Genomic DNA, 26,519 nt, shown 5'->3' on the forward strand with positions numbered 1-26,519 from the left:
CCCTTTGTTGAGTATCCTTCCAGACCTAATCCTACACAAGCATTCCATTTATCTAGAGTGAAAACGATTTGTTAGGTTTTATTAATCACAAATGTTGAAATTACACTGGGCATACTGTAGTAATTTGCTTTCTTCTCTTCTGCACCTTATGTTGCTTACCTGGTTAATCTAACAGTTCCCTGTCAGTTTCCTGACTTTCAATCATCACTACAATGCTGCAGTGAAATTCTCTGAGCTCCTTTCCGAGGTTTTCTCCATGCTAAATCAGACATAGAATTATTAGCCAGTCCAACCTCCCTCCCTGAGGGCTGTTCCCCAAGATTACTTGTTTATTCTCACATCCATATCCTGGCCCACAAACGATGTTGCCAATCTGGTGGGTGAAAAGGGTATTGTTTTACTTTAATTTTCATTTCGAAGAGTGAAAACATCTTCACACATGTTCACAGGCTTCTCATACTTCCTTGCCCATTAGGAAAATTACCCATCTATCCTGTAAACAATCCCAAAGTCACTTCCTCCTGGAAGCCTCCGTAGTCGTGGGCCCTCCAGAATCCCCTCACCTGGGCTGACCCGAACTCAGCTGGGCATCTAGGCTCGGGCACGTGGAGGCAGAGTCTTGTCAGTCCGCTGCTGGAGCCTGTGCTGCTATCGCCTCTGACGGCTGAAGAGTCACCCGCCCGCGGAGCCCCCGAGTTCTGGAACGTTAGACCTTCACAGCCACGCGCTGTGACCTACGACCTTGCGAAGGGCAGACGCCCCGGACAGAACCAGCCGTCAGCTCTCAGAACCCACTCGGAAGGGCCGCGCCCACCTCCCGGGCCCGGCCACCGCCCCCACCTCGGGCCCACCCACTTTGGCAGCGGAAGTCCCACCTCTCTAGAGTCCCCAGTGCTGATTGGACGCTTTTGCCCGCCCAGGCCACGCCCCCACCACGGGAGGGCGGCTTCCGCGAGCGCAATTCCAGGGGGCCAACCCGCGCTCTGTGGGATCTCTGCGGCAGCAGCCCGCCGCAGCTTACTAGGGGGTTTAGTCCTCCCGGACCCAGCCGCGTCACCTCAGCCCGGGGACCGCCACCATCCAGCTCCGGTCCATTGGAAGAAGGGGGCGTATGCAAACAACCTGCTGTCCCAAGCTCCTCATTGGTGAGTGTGTAGTGAAGAGAACGGGAAGCAGAGGGTGGGCTTAGAGGAACGTGATTGACGTGCTGTTGGTCCAGTGGCTCTGGGAGGATAGGCAGAGGTGGCCAATGACGACGTGGAGGGGCGGGACAGATGTGAGGTGTGGGCAGTGGGCGGGATTGCGGGTGGTTCCATGACGCTCCAGCTCTGTAGTGATGCTGACTGACGTGCAGGTGGACCAGTGGTTCTGGGAAAGAGGGAGGCGAGTGCCCAATGGCGACAGCGAGAAGGCGAGGCGGCTGAAATCTCCGCAACTCTGTATGGGGAACGGTAGGGGAGGGGGGAGCGGGCAGCCATGACAGACGTGTACAGAGACCAATGATATCAGGAAAGGGTCGGTGGGCGACCAATGGAGATCGCAGAGAGGTGGGATGGGGCGGTGATGGGGCGGAGTGACCGGAGGCTTTGGTACACTGTGTGGGAAATGGTGGGGGCGGGCGTACGTGAAAGACGTGCATGCACACCAATGGATGAGGGCGGGCAGGAGGCGGGTGGCCAATGGCGGCGCGTGGTCTGGGGGCGGGGCGGGGCTGCTCGGCGCGGTGCGGGAAGCGGCGGGGCGGCGGCATCGCTGAGGTGAGGCGGCCGCGGAGCAGGTGCGGGTGGCGGGTGCGCTTGGGCTCTGCGCCCTGGGCGGTCGGTGAGGCAGTGGGGTGGTCGGGCCCTCGCAGACCGTGCCTCGCCTTTCCCCACTCACCCACGCCCGATCCCCGCAGATCTGTCGAAGGCCTCCTCCCCGCCGTGCTCCCGCGGCCGGCGCCGTGGGCATGCGGGCGCGGCCTGCGCGCGCGTGAGCGAGGATGGGGACGCAGGGCAGTCCGGTCAAAAGCTACGACTACCTCCTCAAGTTCCTGCTGGTGGGCGACAGCGATGTGGGCAAGGGCGAGATCCTGGAAAGCCTACAGGACGGCGCGGCCGAATCCCCGTACGCCTACAGCAACGGTAAGGAGGCCCGCCGCTGGCCTGTCCTCGGGGAGCCGCTCCTTGTCCCCTCCCGGGAAGGGCTCAGGGTATTCGGCAGGGCTCGCCCTGCTGGGCCCAGTGCTGCTTGGAGGCGGCGTGAGCACCACGCAGCCCCCCCAGCAGTTAGCTGGCCTGGGAGGCGGACTTGATCTGCCACCTCCTGTCACGTAGGGTCTGTAATGAGAACTGCGCCAGCCAGCCATTTGCCCTACCCGGTTAGACTGCAATTAGGAGCCAGGCATCAGCGCCTTGCCTTTCTTCATCTCTTCACTGTGGTTAAAGCCTAACACTGTCTGGCAAGGAGCAGGCCTGTGGCAATTTGCAATCTGTTTTCTTTCTCACCATTTTCAACTCTAATGGAGGCCCGAGGCTGGGAGAAAGCAGCTGGATCCTGAGCTTACAGCTTGGCACCTTTAAGAATCAGCTTGAGGCCTTTTCAGAGGCTAAGGGCTTAATGGGAGGCTGAGATTTTGCTGTGAGCCTTCGGAGAAGGGCTTTCATGACCGAGTAGCTTTGTGGCTTCTGGGTGACAACTGACCTAGGAAGTGTGTGGAAAAAAAATGTGCAGGAGCTGGAGGAAGGATGTAAGGGGGCGAGCATCCAGTGCTGGAGGTCTCACGAGGGCCGGGGTTCTCTGCGGTCCGGGTGGAGGACCTATGACAAGGTGTGCCAGGTATGGCCAGGGTTTTCTCAACAACCCTGTGGAGTGTGTGCACAGATGGGGCAGGGGTGGGGCGAACGGGTGGGACTCAAAGGCAGGCTTTTCAGTGTTTACTCAGTGCTCAGGGAATCAACACCTTGTTGCAGAAGAAAATGCATTATTAAATTTTCTTTTAAAATTTCTGGTTGCGTAACTAAAATACACATCGCCAGCACTTGTCTGAGCTCCCCTTAATTTACATATTTAACAAAGTTATTTTGGCCAAGAAGCCCTGTAGCCAGTTCCACCTCTGCAATGGGGGCCTTGTCCCAGGCCACACAGGGTGTTTCTGTAGGAGAACCAGGGACTCTGCTTATAGTATGTCATCATCCAGTCTCTTCAAGGTCCTTTTGTGCTTCAGGAAGTTCTGTCTTGTCTAACTAATTTGACTTCAAGTCCTTGCTCTCCACACTCTGTTGCTTTATTTCTTGGGTTCTTGTCAGTCCTGTCTGACTGCTCTGAGCATTTGCTCTTTGCTAAATTGCTTGCCTGTGGGCAGCGGAGAGTGTGGACCCAGCTTTTCCCACCCTTTCGATTTAGGACTTGTCAAGATTGGATTACCTGGGCTGGCTGAATGCCCTTCCTGCTGTAACAGCTTCAGCAGTGGGCAGCTGTGCCAGATTCATGCTGTGCCACCTCCCGAAGCACATGCTTTCAGCCCTAGAGGAGACATCTGGAAGGGCAAGAAAGGAGGAACTCTGGGTTTGTTTTTAGGTGAGGGAGCAAAAGTGTGAGGCCCAGCAGGGGTGGGAGAGGGAGGGCCTTGGTTGGGGCTTTAGCAGGCCCCTTCACCAGCCACTGCCACCTTAATGGACACTTGGCAGCTACTGTTGAGGTGCTTTTCCATTGGTAGTGTTGCTTCCTGGAGCCCTGCGCCTGGGCTGCTGGTATATGAGAAGGGTGTGAGAGGGTTTGGGCTTCATTAGGGGCAGCAGTATTTTCCTGGGACATAGGTTTGCACTTCTGAGGGTCAACTTAGCTCCACCATCAGGTACTCCAGCCGGTGCAGTGAGCATTCAGAGAACACAGAGCCACTAGCTGGAGAGATAGGAACTGCCTTCTGTCCCCTCTGTCAAGTTGCAGGGCATTGCCACATTTCCTATGACATGCTGACTGAGTAAAGAGTGGAGACCTGCCTGAGGTAGCAGGGATGTTTGGTCCAGTGTAGGGCCATCTGCCAGAAAAGAAGAAGAAAGCCCACTTTTAGAAAGGTTCTATGTCCTGTTAGGGCCAGGGCACACTCATAGGTTACCGTGGGTCCCCCATAGCATTAAGCGGAGAAGGCAGAGCACCTGTCCCCTGTTTCTAGGGGCCCTCGAGGTGAAGACATGCACAGTGGGTCTTTGTGGTCAGTGCATTGGCTCACTGACCCCAGGGCCTACTGTTCGTTATCAGGGTGAAGGTGGTGACCTGAGCACACTTCTTTCTGCTCCCCTGAAGGCTTCCTAAGGGGGAGTGTTGGGAGTTTTGGAAGCTCTGGAGCCGCTGGTTCTCAGGATTCAGCATCATGGGAATTTTTCCTTTGAAAAATTTGTAGTATTCAGGAGTTGTGTGTTTTTTTATTTCTGGCCCTCTTACAAAGGATATACATGTATTTCTTTTTCCCCTTTGTTGTTAAAAGCCCTCAGCATATTTCTAGGCTTCTTGTTTTTAGCCTAAACGTTTATGGTTCTTCTGTCTAGGAGCAGATGACACATGGCATGTGACAGGTGTGTAACTAAACCCTTTCCTTGGGCCACCCAGATGATTTACCCACATTGAAGTCTTGTCTAGCTTGTTCCTCCGACATGTATGTGATTGCACGTCGCTCTCAGCAGCTTCATAAACATGTGAGTCATCAAGACAGTCTTTTCTAGCGCTGGCACCTGAAGTAGTGATGAGCCCTATGTGCCAACATGCCAACCCCTGCAAGAGCCCACAGTGGCTCTTGGACTCTGGTGATGCTAATGTGCACTGTGCTTACAGGTTTCCGTAGAATTAGAAACCTTCTTCTCAGGAGGTTTACGTTTTTCTTAATACATAGCAGCAGTTTTAGGGGAGAGTCTGTGCTCTCCTTGGACAGAGCAGAACACTTTGCATAGAGGTTCTACCAGGCCATCTGCTGGGGAAATATGCGCCAGAGCATAAGCGACAAGGAGTCTGGGTTGTGGAAGTTGGCAGGAAGAAAGTAGAGCGTTCCATGAGCAGCTTCTATTCCTGAGTGCACTGCCTGATCTGACTCTGCTGCAAGGCTGTGGGCCCCCAAGGCAGTGTGCTGGGTGCACCCCGGTGCATAGCCCACCCGTCTTATCTAGGGTGATGAAGGTCCTGGTCAAGACACTTGTGTCCTCTGCGCCTTCGCTCTCACGGATCTTTATGTTGAGGGTCAATAGGAAGATGCGATATAGTTGATATGTCTGCATCTTGAAAGACTTGAAAATAGGAATAACTCCATCTCTCTCTGTCTGCTAATCGGGGGGTCAGTGTTGTGGGAGCTGCTGAGTATATAGGATGCTCATGTCCTTTGAGCCCAGGGCACACAGAGAGGGAAGAAGGAGGTCCGATGAACAGGAGGAGTGAGACAGTTGTGACAGGTATGGATAAAGTCGGGCAAGCACTGAGATCTGCCACTAATATTTGAGTCTGCTGGTTTGTTCGTCCGTCCTTCCTTCCTTCCTTCCTTCCTTCCTTCCTTCCTCTCTCTCTCTCTCTCTCTCTCTCTAAAATATGGGTCTTAATAAGCTTTTAAAGGTTTTCTTTTTTTAAAATATATTTTTATTGATTTCAGAGAGGAAGGGAGAGGGAGAGATAGAAACATCAATGATGAGAAAGAATCATTGATTGGCTGCCTCCTGCATGCCCCCCACTGGGGATTGAGCCCACCACCCGGGCATGTGCCCTTGACCGGAAGCAAACCTGGGACCCTTCAGTCTGCAAGCTGATGTTCTATCCACTGAGCCAAACTGGCTAGGGCCCTACTGGTTATTTCTATGTTAGTACTGTGCCTGTGGGGGGAGGCTGCTGTGTGCCTGCACCCCTACGGTGCCAGAGTGTGGGCTATGGCCCATGTCAGCAACCCAGCAGCTGGGCCTGAGCTCGCCCTGTCCCCCGCTCCATGGCTTTTCACTGGACAATTCCAAATGTCTCTTTTCACCTGGCTGCAAGTGGGTTTCAGTCCTCAGTTCAAATTTCAGAGTACATGGTGTCTTCAAACACTTCTCCATACCGTTCCCTGAGTCAGGACGTGCCTCTGGCCTGTACACCCTGGTCCTCAACAGTAGCATGGGAACTGCACACCAGAGGCACTAACTAGATGTGTGTTCTAAATGAAAGAGCAGCCTGTATGCAGCATCCCCATTCTGACGGGCACCTCACAACCCCTCCCAGTCCCTCTCTCCCTCCTACTTGGTTGGGTTCTCAAGTCTGGCTTTTGCCCACTTTCTGGGTCATTTATTGGGGTTTGCCTTCTCTCTGTCTGATGCCAGATTCTGAGGTGGGTGTTGGCCTGAGTGATATGTGTTAGGCCCAGGGCTGAGCTCCTCGGCGCTGCTCCTCATCTAGTCTTCACTGCCATCCTGTGATGCAGGTACCATCACCATCTCATTTTACAAATGAGGAACTAAGGCTCAGACCGGCTGAGAGCCTGCAGCTATCAGGCAGCATGGGGCCTGGCACCACTGTCTTATGTGCTGGCTGTGTGACCCCCTCCTTCAGGAGTCTGGCACTTAGATTGGTGGGAGTGACCTTCTTCTCACTAGGTACTCTTGTGCTCTTGCCCTCACCTCCACCCTGGGCCTGACTCCTCTCTCCGGTGACCCTCCTCTAGTGCTTCCCTGTGCGTTTGGCTTACTTGTTCTTAGTGCATCCCAACCTGTACGCCTTCCTTCTACTGGTACCTCTGTCCCTGGTCCTGGGGCTGCCTTCTTCCTCTGATTAGAATTAGAAACCTTCTTCTCAGGACCAGTCACTGAGGCCCATTTTTTCCCTTCACTACATTGCTCCTGCCCTGCTGCCTCCCTCCTGTCTGCATCCAACAGAGCAGCAGAAGCCCGAGAGCTTCCAGGTCACCCGCCAACCACAGGTTTACAGAGAGGTTTCCAGAAGGCCACAAAGGGCCACACATAGACCCATCTGTGCCTGTCTACCCCTTTGCCAGAGGCACTCACCCGCTGTGTGTGATGTACTAGTAAAGATCAGCCCGAGGGGGGAGGGGGAACAGGTTACCTTATCTGCTTCAGATTATGCTAACTTGGCTGATTTGAAAGTTGGACTGGTGTGGCCTTTCCTAAATTTTCAGAAAACGGTTGCGTAGGCAGAATATTTTTAGTGTTTAAGTTTTTCCCCAATCTTTAGCACTTTCTGTAAGCTAAGCAGTTAATAGAGCAAATGTTCTACTGTGCAGAGCTGGGTCCCTCACTCAAGGTTGTGTGGTAATAGCGACACTGCTGTGTCGTGTTGTGTATATGTAATGTCATTGTTCCCATTAACAAGAGTATTTATGTCTTGTATGATGAACTAAGTGGAAATATGTTACAGGAAGTGGGGAAGACGATGAGAAAGTCTTGTAGGCACTTTTGCCTCCTGTTCTGTATGAATTGCAGTTGGCAAAGTGTGAAGTTGGTGGTCCCTGAGAAGCTAGCCACTTACTTGGTCTGGGGCATGGGTGAGGAGGAGGAGGAGAAGGGATGGAGTTGTAGTTAGGCCTGCGTAGTGGGCAGCACTTATAATGGGGGTGGCATGCCTCTTGATGGGTTGTTGTGGGACCTGGGGCCACATCAGTCAGGGCGTCCTTCGTTGGGTGTTTGGAGAGGTCTTCTCAATGTCTAGCACCCTGGCTTGGAGCAAATTGCCGAAAAAAATGGGAGAAGGGAGGGGAGATGGCTTGTGGGGCAGAATTTAGTGCCCTGGGCCCTAAGGAGCAGATGTTGAGACTGTGAGTGCAGACATCAGAGACCACTAGGTGTGTGGGGTCATCATTAGGATGGGAAGTGAGGGTAAATACAGTGAATAAAGTGAACTTGAACTTTGAGGAAGTAACCGAGGGAATATTGCCAAGATGGGAATATTGAGTATCTCATTGACTGTGGACATGTGCCCTTCAGAGGGTAGAGGAGGGATGGGGGACAGGTAAACTCGACACTGATGGAGAAGGTGAAGACCCAAGGACCTAAGCAGGATGGTGGGCATGACCAGATAAGTTTTGGCCCCTCAAGGCATTAGGTGTTGATGTCCCAGAGGGGTATGGCACTTTAGTTAGACTCACAAGAGGGAGGTGATTCATGCCTGGGGCGGGCAGTGCTAGGAAAGACGTCTTCAGGATGGTAAAGAGGGAGGCAAGGTGAGGAGTGGTCTAAACAAGGGAAGCAAGGGGCGTAGTGTCAGGAGGCCAACATTCCGAGAGAGGGAGTCCTCCACTACAGAGAAGGTGTCCCAGCATCTTTAAGGAAGAACAGAGAATGGAAGAAGGCCCAAGTGCTGGAAAGGCAAGCACTCCACAGATTTTGAAGTGTCACAGTGTGGACAGCTGGGTGCCAGATCTCTGGGCAGGTGAATAAATGTCAACCCTAGACCGATCTAAGCTGGGTGATGAGCAGGTGTTTGTGAGCCCAGGAAGCCACCAGGTGGTTCCTAGCTTGAGTAGCAACACTGTGGCTGAGGCGGGTCTGTGTTCCTTCTGGCAGTTCTTGGGGTCATTAGCTGGTTCATTACCAGCCTGGACCTTCCCAGGCAGCAGTTGTCTGTCAACTAGGCCAAGGCAGGGTGAGTGCCTGCTACTCAGGTCTCCGCTGGGAGAGATGGGTGACAGCTTGTTATCAGGACTTAGTTGCTTTGTACAGCCTTGAGTGACTGAAGGAACATGATGATATCTAACAGGGTGCTGAGGTTCTGTGTTTAGGTCCAAGAATCACTGCAGAGGAATTGGGAGCTCTAACTTGGCAGCAGCAGTGACTGTCCCCCCCCCCCCCCCCCCCCCCTGCCCAGGAACCATTGCTGGTATCCATCCCAAAGCCTCTGGGGATGCACCACTTAGCACTTGTTCAGTGCGTCTCCTCTAGTTACCTAATCATTTTGTGTTGATTTCTGTTTCCTATTTGGTCCCCTCTCTTCCTGGATCCAGTGTTGGCAGGCCTCAAACTGTTGGAAGGCTTTAGGAGCTGAGTCTGGTTTTCTTAAAGACTCAAGGTGTGGCCCTAACCGGTTTGGCTCAGTGGATAGAGCGTCGGCTTGCAGACTGAAAGGTTCCGGGTTCGATTTCAGTCAAGGGCATGTACCTTGGTTGCGGGCACATCCCTTGTAGGAGGTGTGCAGGAGGCAGCTGATCGATGTTTCTCTCTCATCCATGTTTCTAACTCTCTATCTTTCTCCCTTCCTCTCTGTAAAAAATCAATAAAATATATTATTAAAAAAAAAAAAAAGACTCAAGGTGTGCAAGGCACAGATCTCAGGAGTAGTGTGGCAGATAGTCCTCATCAGCCTGCAGAAGCTGCCACACTGTCTTGAGGCACAGATCTCCCACAAGAGTCGACGGTCTTGAGTTCATGCTCACACTCATGCTTGCATGCACACATGTACATGCATACTGCTCTCTTGGTTACTGGGGCTGCAGTGACTTGATTTGGTCCAGAGCAGCAGTGATCAGGCCCCTTGATGGATAGGAACAACTTGGTGACAGTGTCATCAGTGGGAGTATTTTTCTTATTTTAAGTCACTTGGCCAGGGCCATACAAAGAGTCACAGGAGATTCTAATGAAACAGTGATTTTCAACCTTTTTCATCTCATGGACACATAAAGTAATTACTAAAATTCTGCAGCACACCAAAAAATGTATTTTTTGCTGATCTGACCAAAAAAAAAAAAAAAGGTATAGTTTTTATTTATTTGCACTGGACAGCTATTGTGAAATTCTTGCAGCTCACCGGTTGAAAATTGCTGTAATGAAAAATACATGGAAAGATGTTTAACCTTAAAATCAAATAGGATGAAACACTCACCTGTAAGTCTATCACAGAGTTAAGTCTGATAACACTCAACACTAAAAGTGCACAGGGGCGTGTGTGTGGTGCTCTGTAAGGGACTCTGCAACATATCCAGAGCCTTAAAGCAGCCTTCCCTTTTACTTCCCAAGTAATTAGAAATGTCTCCTGGAGAATAATAAGGGACACAACTAGAGGAAATCAAGGTTTTGTATTTGTTTATTAAAAAAAATAAATAAATAAAAACTGCAATAGCCAAAGGGTCCAACAGAAGAAATATTCATAGGATGAGATTATTATACAGCCTTTAAAAGTGTTGGTTTGGAGGAATATTTAATGAATATTCAATAATATGGGGTAATCTCTGATATTTTAAGTGGGGAAAATGTATGCTTAATTATATAGTATATCTATGGGTGTCAAATGAAAGAGATTTGTGGAGTGAAATACATGAAAACATTAACAGTGGTTATCTCTGTTTGGGGGTTATGAATAATTTTTTTAAATGTCCTGTATTTCGCCTGTTTCTGTGTGTGGATGTGCTTGTGTGTTTTTATTATGGACAGCAGGAAGCTTTGGTTTGGTTTGGTCTGGTGTGGTTTTTAAGGCAAAGGAAAAGCTCTTCCTTCACAGGAAACCAGTCCACAAACTGCTCTAGTGTTTCTCCCAAAACCCGGCATGCCAGTGCAGACACAAAGGCATTTTGAAATGTATTAGGTAACTTCTGCTTTCTTTTCGTCCCTCACCAGGCAGCTCCGCCTTTCTTCTCTGTCCTTAGTGACAGACTTGTTCATGCGCCTGTGGTGGTAAACTTGGCCCAGAGAAGGGCAGGCATCAGAGACCTGAAGATCATCCTTGTTCCCAGAATATCTGTGCAGTCAGCACGGTATGGATTGGGTGTTCACACCTGGCTTTGATCTGTATTCAGCACTATCTTGTAGGGTAATTCAGGTCCTCGTGGTCAAAAGCCCTACTAATCTAACTCTGAGCAGGTCAACATGCTGTGGGTTTACTTTTAAAAAAATAATAAATGTTATTGACATATACTTGATATACAAGAAAATACACCCATTTTTAAGTATATATTTAAGTTAGATGAGTTTGACAAGTGTATATTCTATAATAATCTATAATAATAAAAGCATAATATGCTAATTAGACCAGACAGCCGAACGACCTTCCAGACGTCATTCCAGATGTCTGCGGTGAGGGCTGAGGCAGAGGCAGTTAAGGGCGATGAGGCAGGCAGACAAAGTGGTTAGGGGTGATTAGGCAGGCAGGCAGATGAGCAGTTAGGAGCCAGCGAGTCCTGGATTGCGAGAGGGATGTCCTGGATTGCAAGAGGGTGCAGGCCGGGCTGAGGAACCCCCTACACACACACTGTGCATGAATTTCGTGCACTGGGCCTCTAATATCTGTATGACTATTGCTGTAATTGAGACCTAGAACATTTTCACCACTCCTAAAAGTTCTCTCCTGCCCCTTGGAAGTCAGTCCCATAGCCCCAGCCCCCATGGTCTGCTTCCTGTCACTCTAGGGTACTTTTGCCTCTCCAGAACTTCCTGTAAATTGAATCATACAGTATAGTCTTCCTTACTTTGGTTTGTTTCACTCAGGATAATGTATGTGAAATTCGTTCATACCCCTGGTATTTATTTCTTTTTGTTCCCAAATAGCATTCCTTTGCACGAACATACCTTAATTTGTTTACCTATTGATACAGTTTTGGTTATTTACTGACTTTGGCTATTGTGAATAATGCTGCTATAAACACTCTTATACAAATCTTTTAAACATTTTTTAAATTTTTATTTTTTTTGGTAAAATATACATATTTATCATACGTTTCTAAGTGTATGGTTCAAGTGGCATGAAGCGCATTCTCAATGCACAAGTCCTTGTGTGTCTGCTTAACTTACAAGAACTTGCGTCCTAAACTGTGTCCTAAAGTGACTCTGTCATTTTGAGTTCCCACCAGCAACATGTGAGAGTTCCATGCTCTACACCTTGGCCAATGTTTGATGTTGTCAGTCTTTCCTTCTTTTGATCAACTTTATTGAGGTATCATTTATGCACCAAAAGCCTGTATCCATTTTAAAATTTGAAGTTTAATGAGTTTGACAGGCGTGCACACTTGAGAAACCATGGCCACATTCAGTCTTGTGCTCTTAGCATACCAACCCCCTTTGCCCCCAGACCTGGCAACCACTGACCTTTATGTTATAGACTAGTTTGCATTTCTAGGTTTTCTATAAATAGAATCACACCATATGTACTCTTGTGTCTCTGTCTTCTTTATTTCTCCATTTTTTTGTGAGGTTCAGCCATGCTATTGTGTGTAGTTGTAGTTCACTCCTTTGTTTTGTATAGATTTCACTGTGAGTACTGCCATGTGTTTATTCTTCTGCAGGTGGGCTTTTGGATAGTTTCTATGTTTGAGTTATTCTGAATAGTGTTCCTATGAAAATGATCATACAGTAAGGTGACCAGATTTTAACATTGGTAAAGCGGGACACCATTGACCCGGGGGCCGGGGGGGGGGGGGGGGGGCGGGAGGGATAGAGAGTTAGAAACATCGATGAGAGAGAAACATCGATCAGCTGCCTCTTGCACACACCCTACTGGGGATGTGCCCGCAACCAAGGTACATGCTCTTGACCGGAATCGAACCTGGGACCCTTGACTCCGCAGGCTGACGCTCTATCCACTGAGCCAGACCGGTTTCGGCCCGGGGGGGGGGGGGGGGAGTTCTTGATTAAAAATTTGGTCTATATTGGTTTTTTTAATAAAAGGAAATTCACTTCTTAGATCATCGTTGAATTTGCATCCTCTTTTCTTACTCATTGTGTTAAAAATCTAAAAAAAATAATTTAAAATTATATTATAAATTATTATATACATATTGCTTAAAAACACAGTAAGTAGGTACATAATTACATGAACATATTGTATTGTTAGTTTATAATTTAAATTAATTTGATTGTTATAAAGTAACTATATTTTAAAAATTATTTTAATCCTATATTTCTTTCTAAATAATAACAATACTAACTTGTATTATTTTTCCTCTGAATTTGCCGTAACGTAAGTCGTAAGTGTCACTTTCAAGGCCGGCGCTAGACTTTTTGCCGCCACTATAAAATATAAATAATACGAGTACTGTCTGCTAAATTCAAGAAAATTTATGTATTTATGAAATAAACAAATTACTTACCTAAATTATCTGAATAGCTGATTTGTAATGACATCACTTGTTTAACTAGCTTACTAGCATGCAGTACGATGTGTATCATCTGAGAGACAGTTACAAAATGTTTTTGTCGTTGCCAATCCCAAAAAATGCCATTGTTCATTAAGTCCTAACAATGGTGGTCGAATTCTAACAACTGATCAACAATGCGAACTTTGATAAGCAGTTCTCGATAATCAGTTCTCAACAATTATTTGTTATTATTAAAGTTTAACATTATAAAATTAACAAAAATAATATAAAACTCATATCCTGGCTAAATAGCCACATGGCCGCCGAAAACCGTATATTCCCTTCCCGTTCTCCTGCCGTTCCCTAGCTTGTCGTGCATTCTTTCCAAAAATCGGGACTTTTTTAAAACGCCGTGGGACAAATTGTTAAAAATCGGGACTGTCCCGCCAAAAGCGGGACGTCTGGTCACCTTATCATACAGGCACACCTCGGAAATATTGTGAGTTCGGTTCCAGATCACCTTAGTAAAGCGAGTTGTAATCTTTTTGCTGGTGAAGGGTCTTACCTTCAATTTGTAAAAAATGCACACTTGTATAGAGCAATAAAATGAAGTCTGCCTGTACATGTTTTTGGTCCACATATGCATGCATTTCTGTCAGGGATACCATGGAGTAGGATTTCTGGGTTGTTGGGTATTCATATATTCAGCCTTATTAAATATCACCATACAATTTTCCAAAGCAGTTGAACAGTTTCTATCCCATCAGGAGGGTATAAAATTTCCGTTTGCTCCACATTCTGCTTTCATTTCAGTAGATGCCTGTTTCTTTTTTTTTTTTTTAACATTTAAAAAAAATGTATCTTTATTGATTTTAGAGAGGAAGGGAGAGGGGAAGAGAGATAGAAACATCAATGATGAGAGAGAATCATTGATTGGCTGCCTCCTGCATGTCCCCTACTGAGGATCAAGCCCACAACCGAGGCATGTGCCCTTTACCAGAATCAAACCTGGGACCCTTTAGTCCGCAGGCTGACACTATCCACTGAGCCAAACCAGCTAGGGCAGATGCCTGTTTCTTTATAACAGCCATATAACCTCCATTTTGTGGATCATCTTCTGTTATTTAACCATCTACAGTAGATAGATTTTTTTTAGTTTGTATCCAGTTTATTTGTAATAAAAAATATAAGTAGTAAATAGCCTTTAATTACGTTTATACTTGGATATTTCTTTTTTTGTTACTGCTATAACATTATCTTAGAGTTTTGCATGTAGGTCATAAGTCAACAGTCAAGTTGCTTTCTGCAGGTTCTATGGGAGGTCTCTTTCCTTGCTCTTTTAGTTGCTGGCAGAATTCAGTTCTTTGCATTATAGGACTAAAGTCCCTTTTCTTTGGTAGCTGTAAACTGAGGGCCATGCCAACTTCTAGAGATTATTCTTCACTTGTGTTCCCCTTCCTCCATCTTCTAAGTGATGTTAAGATCCCTCCCAGTCTTTGAGTCTCTCTTTTCTCTCTCCTTCCATCTCATCTCCCTGACTCATCCAGGAAAGGGTCCCCACCTTTAAGGACTCAAGTAATGACATTGGGTCCACCAGGATAACTCAGAATCCTCTTCCTTCTCAAGGCCCATGACCCCAGTCACATCTGCAAAGTCCCTTGGCCCAGTAGGAAGCATGTTCACAGATTCCAGGAATTAGGATGTGGGCATCTCCGGGCCGTTACTCTGTTACCACACCTTTATAAAAAGTTCTCTTGTTGTTTTGATAGATTTTTATAGCTACAGTGGCTGGTCAGAGGAGTGTATGTTTTCTATAATTGGTATTAGTTATTGCTGTGGACCGAATGTGTCTCCCCACCCCCTAAACTTCATATGTACAAACCTAATCCTCAAGGCAATGGTATTAGGAGATAGGGGCTTAGGGAAGTGACTAGTTCTTGAGGGTGGGACCTCATGAATTGAATAGTGCCTTATAAAAGACTCCACAGAGTTCCCTTGCCCCTTCTGCCTTGTGAGGACACAGCAAGAGGTCAGCCGTCTGTGAACAAGGAAGTGGGCTCTCACTAGACATCAACTTTGCTAGAACCTTATCTTGGACATCCAGTCTTCAGAACTGTGAGAAATAAATTTCTGTTGTTTATAAGCTCCCCACTCTGTAATATTCTGTTATAGCATCCAAGAAATTACCACAAACTGAGCATCTTAAAGGAGCACCCAGCCCTAACCGATTTGGTTCAGTGGATAGAGCAGACTGAAGGGTCCCGGGTTTGATTCTGGTCAAGGGCATGTACATTGGTTGCGGGCACATCCCCGGTAGGGGGTGTGCAGGAGGCAGCTGGTCGATGTTTCTCTCTCATCGATGTTTCTAGCTCTCTATCCCTCTCCCTTCCTCTCTGTAAAAAATCAATAAAAATATATTTTAAAAAAATAAAATAAAATAAAACATCCAGCAATCTTGATTTATGCACCCAAAACAAAGCTGATGGTGGATCTCAGACAGTTGAGCAGACCTCTGAGAATTTTTGGTTTTTGTTCATGTGTCTTTGTTCCCTTGCCCTGATTACCTTGTAATTTCCTAGGGCTTTAGTGAGGGTGGGTTTACTTGGGGGTCAGTTGTCCTGTGTCAGTGCTAACAGATATGCGAGCATTGTGAACCTCTGAAGGAAGGGACGTAGAGGAGGAAATTGTGACTTCCAGCTTGCTCTGTCCCAAGACTCCTGATGGAACACTGTGCCTTGACTTCAGCCAGCAGAGTGGCTGCTGTGCTGTGCAGATTAGCTGGCCCAAGAAGAGTGGATTGTGCAGATTATTTTTTATAGTCTGGCCACATGACCATGGATGTCCCACTCATGTGGTCTGTGTCCCGGTCTGGAGTATGGCAGGGCAGGTGAAGACAGAGCTGATGTCCTGTTTGTCAGTGCCACCCAGCCCAAAGCCTTCTTCCCATGTGTCCCCACGACTCTGCTTACAGCTCCTGATGAAGTGGGTCTCAGTGGGCAGGAGGGGTGCCCTGGTGAACTCTCCTAATCACCAGGTCAAGGGTGACTGTCAGAAAATAAAGTGACTTTCTAGAAAATTGAGACTTTAATGATAATTTTTGTACCATTCCTCCTTCCTCCTCCACCTCTTTTCTCTGAAATTGTACTTTGAAATACCTCTTCGAAGGACAGCAGTCAGCAGACAGATAATTATAATGTTCCTGCAACTTCAGCCTCCGTCAGCATTTTTCTGGAGCCAGTGATCTGCTTTGTGCTCCTCCCTGCCTTGGCTGTTGTCAAGGGACAAATAGGGTCATGAGGGATATCACTGGGACATGAGGCCAGTGATGCAGGGACATGGTGTGGAGAGGACGCCAGCATGTGCCATACTGAGCCCAGGCATGTCCTTCTGGCCCATTGCTTTGCAGCATCCCCTTTACTGTTCTTAAAAGAAATGAAATTCATAGATAATGTATTCTACTTATAGTCAAAACTAAAATAGACATGTGCACATATACATATACCTGTAATATAAAGGGGAAAGAAAGGGTGCAAGGTGTTGTAAGTCATTTGTATTTCAGTAGGTCAGTGCTGGGATACAGTTGTGCTAAATGCTGAGAAGATGACCGTTACAATGTACCTGCTGTAGGTGTCACTATGGGTGATGAGACTTCTCTTGGTAAATTTATGAACAAAACCCTGTCTCCTGTGATTTGCAAGGTGGTGGCAGCCCTGCAAAACATGGCACAGGCAGCTTGGCATCATGAGTCCATTAGCTCCTGGAACAATGCCTGCTGTATAATAGAAATTTAGAAGGTAATTCGTGTCAGGTATTCACTCCCTTTAGAAACCCCATGAAACAATAGAAAATGCATTCTTAAAAACTTGCCATCAGGTTAGAGAAGTTGACAATTTGGGAAGCAGGTGCCATTGCCACAGCTGAGTGCAGAGAACTAAAGCCTGGGCTGTGAGGGGCCGGCATGGATCCTGTAGCTCTGGACCTTGCACCCCATGTCTCCAGGCCCCTTGAACTTTCAAGGAGGACAGGCTGAAATAAGGGCAGGGGCTGAATGGCTGGGTGGCCCACAGCAAGGACACAGAGGTCTACCCTCTGAGAGAATCAGGCACGGTGGAGGCCAAGTGTAAGTCTGTTCCAAATGAGGAGACCCTGGCTGCCCCTCATCCTTAGTGCTCAGGTAGGAGCCCTGTGGCAGCAGACAGTCTTTGTTGGAATAGTCATCAGTCCAAGTGACATGAGCGTCACGCTCCTCAAAGTTCCTGGCAGCTTTACTAGTATTGTAAGCCCAGGTCACAAGGCAGAGTCACTTAGAACTTCCCATGGTTTTTTTTTTTTTGGTTTTTTTTCCCCCCATGGGTTTTTAATCCTCACCCAAGTATATGTTTTTTATTGATTTGAGAGAGAGAGAAACATTGATTGGTTGCTTCCAGTACACAGCCCAACCAGGGATTGAACCTGTAACCGGGCATGTGCCCTGACCAGGAATCAAACCTGCATGGGACGACACTCCAACCAACTGAGCCACACCAGCCAGGGCTCCTAAAGGTTTTTAGGATCTCTGAGGAGTGAACGGACAGCCAAGGGCCACCGCAGGTGAGGAAGACATTCGAGAACCTTAACCTTGTAATTAATGTTGTCTGACATAAAGAATTACTGCATCCAAGAACAGGATCCTGTTAGAAAGGAACATTCCAGAAAACCAGAAAGAGCTTTTAAAATAACAGAATTTTAAAAAATATCTTAGAAGGGCTGGAAGATTAAGTTGAAGGCATTTTCCAGAAAATGGAACAAAACGATAACGATGGGGGAATAGAGGAGAAAACTGACCATTAGCCCAGGTGTCACTCCCTGGCTAATGGGAGGCCAGGATGTGGGACAGAGGAGCATGTGGTTAGAGGGGTGAACTGGGGGCCTGAAGGGCTCCTGGGTTCCCTGCACAGAGAGTGAAAAATACCCCCCAGAACACTGGACAGATAAAGCCCTGAAAGCTTTCATAGTAAGAAGGTCATATGAGAAGGGCTAGGAATCAGAACTACTCTTTTCCCCTAAGAGCCTCTGGTCACCTGCTGGTGGCCTCCCCTGTGTCCATCCAGGGAGTGTCTGCAGTCCTAGGGTCTGAGACCTGGTCATCCCATGTGTGAGCTGCTTCCGTCCCCAAGAAGCCTGCTCAACCCCTGTGCACCAGCAGTGGTTCTAGGCCCATAGCTGATTTCTGTTCTGAATGGTCATGACTGTGCTGTACAGGGCATTAAATTTTTTTCTACTATGTTTTTATTGATTTTAGACAGAGGAAGGGAGAGAAAGAGAAATAGCACTGGCTGCCTCTTGCATGCCCCCTATTGGGGCATACTGTTTTCTGGGTAAGTGCCCTGACTGGGAAATTGGACCTGTGACTTCTTGGTGTATGGAATGATGCTCAACCAACAGCCATGCCGGCCAGGGCAGGATTAAATGTTTTGAATGAAGCCTCTGGTCATCGTTTTTCAAAGTGGGTGATTGAAATTCTTCAGCAACAAATCTTCAGACCAAAGAATTGTCAGAGCTGATTCGTAGTGAAGTTTGGTTGGCGCCTATCTTTGTTTACAGCAGGGAGATTCTGTCTTCCTACCTGCCTCTCTCTTTGGACTTGCTATGTTTATATTTTCTATTAATTTATAAAGCACACTGTTATTTTTTATCCAGATTTGGGACGTGGTGGGGTGGGGGGCAGAATAAGCTTGAAGAATATACTTGAATTTTAATTTTTCAATATCCAAGTGAGTATGTCAGCCGAGGAGTTCTCCATGCATACCATCTCCCTCTCCCCTTCCTCCCCCACCCGCCCCACCACACTTTGACTTCCTGGACTTACTGCCCACTTGACTCACACAGGTGCTCAGCCTTCCTGGGAGTGCGCATGCTGGAGCCAGGCATGGAGTCCACCTTTCCTTAGAGGCCCGGGCTGGCACCAGAGGGCTCCAGAGAGCACAGTCACTCTGAGACCAAATCACTTTAATGGTGTCGTTGCTCAGCCATCAAACTGAACTTCAGCTTTTCCTCTGCTGTGTTCCCTGAGAATCTTGTTCTCTAATGAGCCCTCTGACCCAGTGTAGGTGGGTAGCTCTGCAGCAGAAGGGGTGTTGGGAGGACAGCGGCCCCTCCTTGTTACCAGTTCCCACTCTGAGTAACTGTCCCCACTGGTGCCATGTGTGTGTTTGGCAGTGTTGAGCAGAGCTGTGGGAGAGTAGGGATGGGGTGTCCTTTCTGACACAGACCACAATTAATGACCTGATGTGCTGGGTGGAACTCAGGTACATGGGTCTGCAAAGTGCTGGATGTGGGAGGGAGCCCAGAGGTGGGAGGAGTGTGGGAGCCTTCTCCCTGTACCCTGTCACCTCCTGAGTTCTGAGCCTGTATTGCCTAGAAGATGGGCACCCACACCCAGCCTCCCTGGAAATTACCCTCATGGGGTCCATCTCACAGAAGCTGTGGAGACAGGATTGAGAGGAGGCAAGTCCTGGCCAAATCTGTGCTTCCTGTTTGACAGAATTCCAGGAGCTTCCACCCAAAGAATCTGGTTATCAGGAGATGAGAGCTGGGGGAGGGGCAAATGCTGAGACGGTATGGTGGAGGCAGGCCTGAGTTTTGTTTCTTCCTGAAGAATAGTTCTTTCACATGAAACTATGTGCCAGAGAATCTCCTCTCACTTTAAAAAATATTGTGGTAAAATATACATAACATGAAATCAGTTGAAGATCTTACATGTAATGTAACATGTCCAGCACTGTCCCTGATCCTACCAACTTCTCTTGGACTGACTTTTTCCCATAAAAGTAAAAAATATTAAAAGCTAACGATATGGCATGCATAGGTTCTGCAGAGAGCTCTCCAGAGAAATGGATTTAGAAATTACTTTACCCTTAATAATATTCTAGGCACACTCCAATTGTCAGTACTTAGGGGCTATGGTGAATCCAAGAACTCGGAAATTTCTCTACTTGTGATCCACATAAAGTAGGTCAGTTGGAGATGAGCCGTCCTCCTGCAGGCCTGCTGAGCTCTACTCCTGTGCCATCCTCCCTTTGACTGCCGCTGTAGTGCCCAGCACGTCTGGGTCCCGGGGCTGGAGCCACAAGAAGGCTCCAACTGGTCGTCTGTTCTCCGTGACTGACTCCACTAGCCTGTAGAGACTGAGTGCTGGCAAGGCGGATCCTGGCCGGCTCCTCTCCAGGCGTCCCCTTCAGCCGCCCTTTGCTTTCTTGCAGGGATCGACTACAAGACGACTACCATCCTGCTGGATGGCCGGCGGGTCAAGCTGGAGCTCTGGTGAGTCGGGCTGTGTGGGATTGCGGTGCCTGGGGCTGGGGGACAGCACTTCAGCGTTTTAGCTGGAGCCTCAGAAGCTAAATGAAGTAAGTCAAGAATCCTTAAAGGAACAGGAAGGAAGGAGTCCTGTTAACATTTTAAGTGGAATAGCTGTTAAAGAGGTCCTGTGTAAACATGGAATGGGTTCTGCTCTGTGATGTAGAAACCAAAAGGTCCAGAGCTGTTTGTTCTGATAGAGCCCAGCTCCCTTTACCCATACTCATTTCCACGGTAGCCACAGCCCCCCTTCGCTCCCTTTTACTGGGCTATACATCTTCCAGAGCCTTGAAGTTGAGATGTGAATTCCCATAGGTGTGGGGTTCTCCAGCCTGGCAGGGTGGTCTCCTAGAGCAGCGTCTCCAACCGGTGGTCCGCGGACACTGGTGGTCCATGAGGTCCGAAAGGTTGGCGACAGCTGTCCTAGAGCACTCAGGCCCACAGAGGTTGGCCAGTGTAAGCTGTGGAGGGGGCGGGAGAGCACCTTGTAGGGATCACGCTGCGCATGCCAGGGTCCCACAGGACACATCCCACTGACTCCCCCTGTGTTTCAGGGACACGTCGGGCCAAGGCAGGTTCTGCACCATCTTCAGGTCCTACTCCAGGGGCGCACAGGTAAGACCAGCAATACTGCCAGTGTTGCTCTCCAGAGGGGCAAGGCATACTTCTGTGCTGTCAGACCCCATGTGTGTGACTCTTAACAGGTTTTTATGTTGGGGCCTCAGCTGTCAGAGGGCACTAGGTCCCGTCCCTCCCCTCCCCCCCCCCCCTTGTTCCTACTCTGAGTTCCACCCAGTACTGTGGAGACTCCACTTAGTCACCTGGTTCACTAGGAATCAAAAGTGACTTCCCTGTCACCCAGGACCTCCATGTATGGAGCGAGGAGGCTGCTGGGGCAGCCAGTCCATCACAGGGCTAGGGGCTCCCAGGGCGGGCTGGGCTGTGTTCCTAATCAGGACTGTGGGGACTGAGATTTGGAGCCACTCTGGGAAGGGCTGCTCATAGAGACAGGGTGTTAGCAAAGAGCAGGAGATGGAGGCTATCCAGGGTTGCCATGGAAGTATACCCAAGTTTGGGTCAGTGTATGGGGGTGCAAGGGCACCCTGAGAGCTGTACAGGGCCATTCTGGGGGTGGGGGATGTGGGGGCTCGCTTATCCTCTGGACTCCCCGAGAGTGTTCTAAGGAGAGGGGAGAAGTAGTTGCAAGAACCGGCCAATTAAAGGCTGTTGCTGCTGTGTCAATGTGAGGAGTCTGATCAGTTCTGTCTGTAATTCAGAGCAGGCCATGACCCACCCCCACAGACTTCTGGAATTGCCAAGGAGACCCCCCAAGTTTAAACCTGCTCTACACACCAGGCAGGGTCCTCTACCGGGAGCAGCACTCCTGTGAGAGGGGGCACTTGGGCAGGTTTTGGGGCCTCTCACTGTGTGGGGCATGAACTCCAGGTGGGTCTGCACTCAGCAGAAGCAGGGGCTTTCTGTCACCCCCTCACTCTGGCTTGGGCTCATGGGGAGCGCCATGGGATGTCCTTTTAGCTTTGTTAGTCAGAATTGATGAAGACTGCAGCTACCTATTTGGCACTCTGCACTCCTGCTGATCTTGGTGCTGCATGAGACCCGAGGAGGCTGAGAGGGAGAGAAGTCTGTGGCAGGGGTCTGGCTGAATCTGCTTAGGTGTTGTTAGGGACCCCCCGACCTGTGCCTTCCTCCAGGGTCTTCCTCAGTAGGGGCCTTTTAGACATGGTGGGAGGCAGGGAGATACTGGATGTGGCCTTCTCTCCTCAATGGGGGTGCCGAGGACCCCCAAGCTGGGCTTGGCAGCACTTGTCCTGGGAGCATCTACAGAGGTGTGGGTGATAGCACCTGGAGCCTTAGCCTGATGGTCCCCCAGTGTGTGTGGTGTTGGGGGCCGGTAGGGGTGGTGCTTCATCTAGCAGTTCCACCTGGAGCAGCTAATCCTAAACAATCAAGGTGTGGATCACAGCTTGGGGACGTTTGTCAGCACCAGAGGTGAGGTTGAATAGCCAGAACTGCCTGCAGAACCCAGTGCCTTTAGATGAAAGCATCCCATGGGTCCCTTTCTCTTTTTAAATAAGTGACTGCATATGTAATTTTATACATACAAGATTAGAAAGCTGTGTTCCAGCGGTGCTGTTAGCCCGAATGACGGGATGGCTGAGTTCTGTTGTCTGCCTTATGCTTTTGAGCATCTCCTAATTGTCTACAATAAACACATACTACTTTTGAAATAAAAAAGAAAATGAAAGGATAAGGGGGTAGTTCTTGGGTTGTGATAATGAAGGGCATTTGGGAAACCTCAGGAAGGCGCTGAGATTAAACCTGAGAGGGCTCAACTGATCTGCGCACTCTGGCTATGAACGTGGAACAGTCTGAATACAGTTGTTTCTGTTCAGCTAATTGAGGACACCTAACAAGCTTGGGCATTTGTCAGCATATACAGTATTTCAGGGAAGCAAGCACTGAGTCACTTTCGGTTCTCTCCAAAGCATCCAGTCCAGTTGGTTGTGTATTTGTTGTTGCTCTTGCTTTAATTCTGGAGGTTCTTGTCAATTCTGGGCTGAAGGAGCCAATTGCACATTTCGGGCCTGAGTGGTGAGTAGTGGGGTCTGAGCTCAACTCTGCCCTCCTGTGCTCTTATTGTGGTGGCTTGTTCTGCTCTGTCCCATTTCCATCCTACCTGATGGTGGCAGCACAGATGTGAAGGCAGCATCCAGAGTAGACCGCCTGGTTTTGCTGCTGTGTGGCCCCTGATGGTACATTGAGTTGCAGGACCGTCCTTCCCAGTCAAGTTTTATATTTCCAGTCACTTTCCCACTCTTGGTTAAGACTGGAGAGACCTTATGGGGTCCCTCAGGGCCCACGTTACAAAAGCCACCACCGCCCTAACTGGTTTGGCTCAGTGAATAGAGTGTCGGCCTGCGGACTGAAAGGTCCCGGGTTCGATTCCAGTCAAGGGCATGTACCTTGGTTGTGGGCACATCCCCTGTGGGAGGTGTGCAGGAGGCAGCTGATCGATGTTTCTAACTCTCTATCCCTCTCCCTTTCTCTCTGTAAAAAATCAATAAAATATATTTAAAAAAAAAAAAAAAGCCACCACCAACCCGACTGCTGTCATCTGTTCTGCAACAGGACAGTCTTGTAGTTCTTACCATGAGAAATAACCTTTCTTAAAAGTTTTTTTTTAATTTCAGAGAGGAAGGGAAAGGGGGGGGGGGGAGAGAGAGAGAGAGAGAGAGAGAGAGAGAGAGAGAGAGAGAGAGAGAGAGAGAACACGCGCAGAGACATCAATGATGAGAGAGAATCATTGATCAGCTGCCTCCTGAACATCTCCTACTGGGGAACAAGCCTGCAACCCAGGCTTGTGCCCTGACCGGGAAGGGAATCAAACCTTCCTGGTTCATAGGCTCAACCACTGAGCAACACCAGCTGAACAAGAAATAACCTTTCTGTCCCTGACCTCCTGTATGCATGACCCTTGTTTTGTGTTGCCGAGATCTGATGTGGCCACTCATGTCCCTGGGAGGCTAGTGCCTCTGCTACTGAAGAGAGCAGGTCCCCGGGGCGCAGTGTGCTAAGAGAGCTGGAGACGGGGGTGGGGTGGGTGTCCTGTTTAGTTGAGGGTTTGGGGGTCAGCTGGAAGCGCAGGTCTCCTTCTGGATAGAGATGAGTTTGTCCACACAAAAAGGGGTTTCAAGGTGTGGGGTGTGCATTTAACCATGCAGTGAGTGCTGGTTAGGCCGATCAGGTGGGTGGGCATATGGCTCAGGAACCATGTAACAGTTGCTCCTCATTTTCAGTACGTCACTCTGGGCAGAGCCTAAGTGCTTGTGGGGCTGGGGCAGAGGCTTCCACTTGCAGTCTGAGTTCCTTGGGAGCTCCACCGTACAAATGCATGACACACGCCAAAACTGGATTGAATTGTTTTTGTTTTTTTTTGTTAATCCTCACCTGAGGATATTTTTTTGTTTATTTTTTATTTTGAGAGAGAGTAGAAGGGAGAGAGAGACATCAATATGAGAGAGACACATCAATTGGTTGCCTCCTACACATACCCTGACCAGAGCCGGAGATCAAACCTGCAACTCAAATATGTGCCCCTTGAACCTGAGACCCTTCAGTGTGTGAGCCGATGCTCTAACCACTGAGCTACCGGCCAAGCTAGTTTAAGCTTTTCAATGTTACATAGATAAGCAAAAGCAAGAGGATAAGCCCTCATCCAGCTTTTCAAAATGTGGTTACATCCTAGGAAACATTTTCTGTGTGGTGTGCTCTATGTTTATATTTCTATTTTTAAATACCATACTGCCCTGGCCAGTGTGGTTCATTGGATAGAGCATCAGCCTATGCACTGAACGGTAGCAGGCTCGAATCTGGTCAGGGGCACATACTTGGGTTGCAGGCCCTTGTTGGGATATGTGCAGGTGGCAACCAATAGATGTATCTCTCTTACATTGTATCTCTCTCTCTCCCCCTACCTCCCCTCCCATTCTCTTTAAAAATCAATGGAAGAATATCCTCAGGGGAGGATTAACAAAAAACAAACACCATATTATACATATTATCTGGGATCCCTGCTGCTCACTATGCAGTCTGTTGTGCACCTGCCCGGGATCAGCATGTGTGCACCTCACCTTATTCAGCAGCCCCCACTGCGTAGGCAGTTTGTTTCCTGCTGTGCTGACCATCTGTGAGGGCTGATCTTGGGGCACATTCTCAGTCATTTCTTAGGAGGGGATTTGGAGGGTCGATGGCACGTCTCCATCCAACCCCAGACCAGAGGGCTTTGTTCCCTGTTCCCCAAGCAGCAGGACTCACTCCCGCTACCCCATGGTTCCCTTCCAGTTTTATTCTCTGTCCCCAACAAACTGGTTTGTGCAAGTGGGCTCAAGGTAGGGGGATCTTTCCTTCTAATCATAGCCCTTCCACCTGGGGAGGTAGGCAGCTGTTTGTTCTATACGAAGCTTTCCGTCCAGAGGGCCACTGGATGGGCGTTCAGTAATTTCTACATTCCTCTTAACAGGACCTAGGGGCTACATTTAAGTCTTCCAAAATTTGAAGAACATTTTTTAAGGAGAAAGGCTTTAAAATCACCCAATTTGAGGTGGAAATATCCTGTGCCTTCCATCTCAGGTGCACTCTTTTCCTGTCTCTGTGTGTTGGGAACATAGGCTGAATGAAGACACGGTGGGGCAGGGAGGGTTGTGAGCCTGCTTCAGAGCCTGCTCCAGATGGGCGGTGTGAGGGTCTGGGGCACTCTCGGGAGTCACTCTCCTAAGGCCTATGAGAGGTCACTGCTGAGACATTCAGAGCAGATGGAGACAGCCTAGAGCTGAGCTCTGAGTAATTAGTCTCTAAGGGATGTGACAGGAAAGTCTGTAGCAAGCCCTCTGCTGGCCAGTGGAGCTGCACATGCAGCTGCTGGAGTAACTCATGTCCTGCTCTGCAAGTTTGGGCTGGAAAACTCAGGAACACCTTTGCTCAGCTCCCCTGGGGCCCCAAGGAAGAGTGCACTGTTAGAGTGTCAGGCACGTCGTCCACATCTGCCTACCAGGATTACCCACAGGGTCTACCCCACACTGTAGATCTGCATGCATCTGCTTTAGCTCCCATGACTTTCAAATGGTCACAGGATAGTGCTTCCTGTGTGCTTGGAGGAAAGGAGTTGAAAAAATGCCACTTCTGCCCTAGCCAAGTCCCCAAGGGGAGGGAGAGGGCAGCATTGAGCCTATGAGATCCTTGACCATGGATGACATTGCTGCCACCCCACATAAGGGTGTCCACGGCCACATGGACCTGGCCAAGGCGAGAAGACACAGTGTCCAACACCAGAGACCCCTCTTAAATATGACAGGGTGTCTCACAGTACATTGTCCACACTGCCATGTGTTAAGTAACCTGTACAATCCCCTGAAAGATATCTGGCTGTGCCAAGTGTCCCTGCCCTGCCCTGCCTGTCCTAGGAGGAAGGGTGCATGTCCATGCCGGGGCCCATGCCAAAACAAGAGGCCTCCATCTGGCCGACCCCTCAGCCTTGTGACACCCTTGTCTTCCTTACAGGGGATCCTCCTGGTATATGATATCACCAACCGCTGGTCCTTTGATGGCATTGACCGGTGGATCAAGGAGATTGATGAGGTAGGTGTGCACCTGTGGACACCCC

The 26,519-nt window shown here is 48.7% G+C and overlaps 1 protein-coding gene across 3 annotated transcripts in view; it reads left to right on the forward strand.

Moving 5' to 3' along the window:
- The first annotated feature begins 944 nt into the window (after window positions 1-944).
- Window positions 945-26,519, forward strand: part of RAB40C (RAB40C, member RAS oncogene family) — a 28,698-nt gene continuing 3,123 nt past the window's right edge. The window contains exons 1-5 of one of the 3 annotated variants that reach the window (XM_079799559.1): window positions 945-1,145; window positions 1,898-2,123; window positions 20,242-20,302; window positions 20,893-20,953; window positions 26,417-26,494. In XM_079799559.1, coding sequence (XP_079655685.1) covers window positions 1,982-2,123; window positions 20,242-20,302; window positions 20,893-20,953; window positions 26,417-26,494 — 342 coding nt within the window. In that variant the 5' untranslated portion in view covers window positions 945-1,145; window positions 1,898-1,981. Of the gene's footprint in view, window positions 1,146-1,709; window positions 1,778-1,897; window positions 2,124-20,241; window positions 20,303-20,892; window positions 20,954-26,416; window positions 26,495-26,519 lie in introns of those variants that run through there. The other 2 variants (XM_079799557.1, XM_079799558.1) reach the window with 2 other exon arrangements.

Source organism: Cnephaeus nilssonii (assembly GCF_951640355.1).
Source record: "Cnephaeus nilssonii genome assembly, chromosome: 2".
Classification (NCBI taxonomy): domain Eukaryota; kingdom Metazoa; phylum Chordata; class Mammalia; order Chiroptera; family Vespertilionidae; genus Cnephaeus; species Cnephaeus nilssonii.